We start from the raw sequence: 2,673 nt of genomic DNA, 5'->3' as shown, positions 1-2,673 counted from the left end.
TTGATTTTGTTCTTGAATCATTTCCATTATCTGAATACTGAATCATAAAATCAGTGCCATGAAAGATTAATTTGAGAAAAATTTAATGCACCATTTCTTTGAATCTGCCTGCAGTTATTACTTATTACTATCTTCTGCTCTTTGGACTTTTTACTGTGTATATGCATATAGGGTTAGAGCCTGTTTGGTTGGAATGCTGACCATGCCACACCACTAGTTAGTTAGGTATATGACCAAGTTAGTTGCCTGTTTGGTTAGTAAGGCACACTTGTGGCAAGATTCTGTTGTGAATCCTTATACTTTACCTTGTCTTCTTGCATGTCCTGTGTTGTTTCTCTTGGAATAAATGTTAGTTACTCAAATGATATGACCTGGTCCTCTATGTCTTGTGGTTTCAGAGCAACAAGAACAGTTACGGATTCTTCATGAGAAGTTTAAGGAGGAGGTTAATCAGCAGTTGCTTGGTTGCAAGAACTCTCTCGAGGAATTTGAAGCCTATCATGCAGAACTTAAGGCAGTAGCTGAGAAGCAAAGTAAGTTTTAACTTAAGACATTACACTTGCGGAATGCAAATGAAATACTTACTCGCCGCACTATTTATTACAAACTGATGCTCTGCATGGACTCCCAAAACTGTGGAATCATGTTAACCTTTGTCAAAACGGAGCCTTATGAAGTATCACCATTAGAGCACTTTGATTATAGATTGCAAGCTTTATGTCATATAACTGATACAGGCACATAATATTCCAACATTGTTTCATGCATGGAGTTTGTTGCTGAATAATGTGGTTAAATCGCGTGTTCTTTTTAATTGAAAAGAATGATTGCCCAATCTTCATTGGCACATGATTAGAAGAAATACTCATCAGTGAATTTTTTTAATTCAAGTAACTATAGTTTTAGTTCACTGTTATCATTGTTAAGAGGAAAACGGAATGAATCATCATACGGCAGCCACTAGAAGAAATCTGTTTAAATGCTTTGTTTCTCTCTAACCGTTTGGCCTTACCTGAATTGCCACTGAACCATGGTGTTCTTGTATGATTGCATCAACAGAAGCATCACACAAGAAGCTCCTCCAACATGCCGAGAGCAGAGTTGGTTCTCAGCTCAATGATGCCGAAATCAAGATCGCGAAGGTTCAAAAGGTAAGGCAAACACCTTTCTCCAGGGAAGGATGCCGTGTCGATCAGGCACTAACCTTTTTCCCACGAAAATGGTTCCGCAGAGAGCTCGGAGGAAGATGAATGGATTAAAACACGTGCTCAAGGAGCTCATCATCGACACCGCAGATTGACCAAGTTCACCTGCTCTACAGGACAGAAGTAGATAGCTACGGCGAAACCTGTAGGGCGGGGCATCACGTCACAAACAGCAGGTCCACATACGGCTCACAAAGGGTTTGCTCACAGTTTTCAGTTTGAAGAACTATTCCAAAGCAGTAGGAGGCTATCTGTAGTTACAATGCATACCGTTTCACCATCTCTACCGTTTTGCGTCAGTGAATCGCTAACTTAACCATGCCGTGTTTCTTTCAGTGAATTGTGTCCTGGTATTGTTTCTTGTTTCCAGACTGAATAACGTAATGATCAAGTACAAAGTCACAAATGCTTAAGTTAGATTTGCTGCCATGTGAACGTGATGGTATAAATCAAGTGTACTCGTCTGGTGACATATTTGATGTCTTTCTTCCAGTGCCGCTTTTCTTTGAGCTTTTGTGCATGAGATTTGGATGAGGAAATTAGAGGCAAATGTATATGTCCTTTTACCCGTTGTTATTCAAAGTAGATAGCTTTACGGACACAAGTTGTGGCGTAGTACATGCAAAGGAAAGCTGCTATGCCAACGATAAAGTATGTAGTACATGCAAAACAGGAACCTACCATGCCCTTCGCAGATAACAGAACTGCAATGAGAGGTTTCTTTCTTTATTTATTTGGAATAGTTTGGATGCAATGAGAGGTATTGGTAGGCATGGTACACGTTATGCTGTGTTCCATATTCCGGTTTGCAGCTTGCAGGAAACAGAAATCACAAAAACTTGCCGTCAGACACGGGTTGATAGAGAAACTGTCTCTCGCAGCATTCTCACCGAGCACTGTGCATAGGAATGCATTGGCAAGGAACATGTATGTACTTCAAGAGTGGACACCCCATGCTAAAAGACTAAAAAAAAACAGTGGACATACATTTATCTCTGAAATGAGATTTCTTTTTTCTTGCGGGATAAACCTCCAATTTATTCATCATCTGTCGTGGATGTCCGGAGAACACCAGAAGTAACAAAAATTACAACTAGGTCCGTGGACCACCTAACAACGACTATAAGCGCTAAGACGAGGCAAAGGCGCGCCACCATCGTCGTCCCTCCGCCGCTGGAGCTGGGTAGACGTTGTTGTAGTAGACAGTCGGAGACTTGATCTGTGGCATGGCACCAAACCCGTGTTGCACATCTAAAAATGTTCGGGTTTTTTTTTAAATAGCTCATTGACACAACATCATTCGATGTTGTCACAAAATTTAATATCAATATTCGAAACATTGCATGAGATACAAAAATTACAAATTAGACTTCAATATGTGTTGTTGCGACAATGATACTACCCCTCACTCCTATTTCATTTTGTGGAAATGCTAACCGACAAACATCATAAATCTCGTTGTACCGCG

The 2,673-nt window shown here is 40.4% G+C and overlaps 1 protein-coding gene across 1 annotated transcript in view; it reads left to right on the top strand.

The window, feature by feature from the left end:
- Positions 1–1,714, top strand: part of LOC119352712 (meiosis-specific protein PAIR3-like) — a 7,279-nt gene extending 5,565 nt beyond the window's left edge. The window contains exons 9-11 of the mRNA XM_037619286.1: positions 399–533; positions 1,060–1,151; positions 1,232–1,714. Of these exons, the coding sequence (XP_037475183.1) occupies positions 399–533; positions 1,060–1,151; positions 1,232–1,300 (296 nt within the window). The 3' untranslated portion in view covers positions 1,301–1,714. The remainder of the gene's footprint in view (positions 1–398; positions 534–1,059; positions 1,152–1,231) is intronic.
- Positions 1,715–2,673: the final 959 nt, after the last annotated feature.

Source organism: Triticum dicoccoides, chromosome 2A (assembly GCF_002162155.2).
Source record: "Triticum dicoccoides isolate Atlit2015 ecotype Zavitan chromosome 2A, WEW_v2.0, whole genome shotgun sequence".
NCBI classification, from domain to species: domain Eukaryota; kingdom Viridiplantae; phylum Streptophyta; class Magnoliopsida; order Poales; family Poaceae; genus Triticum; species Triticum dicoccoides.
Note: the sequence above shows the minus strand (reverse complement) of the source record. Positions and strands in the feature narration are given on the sequence as shown.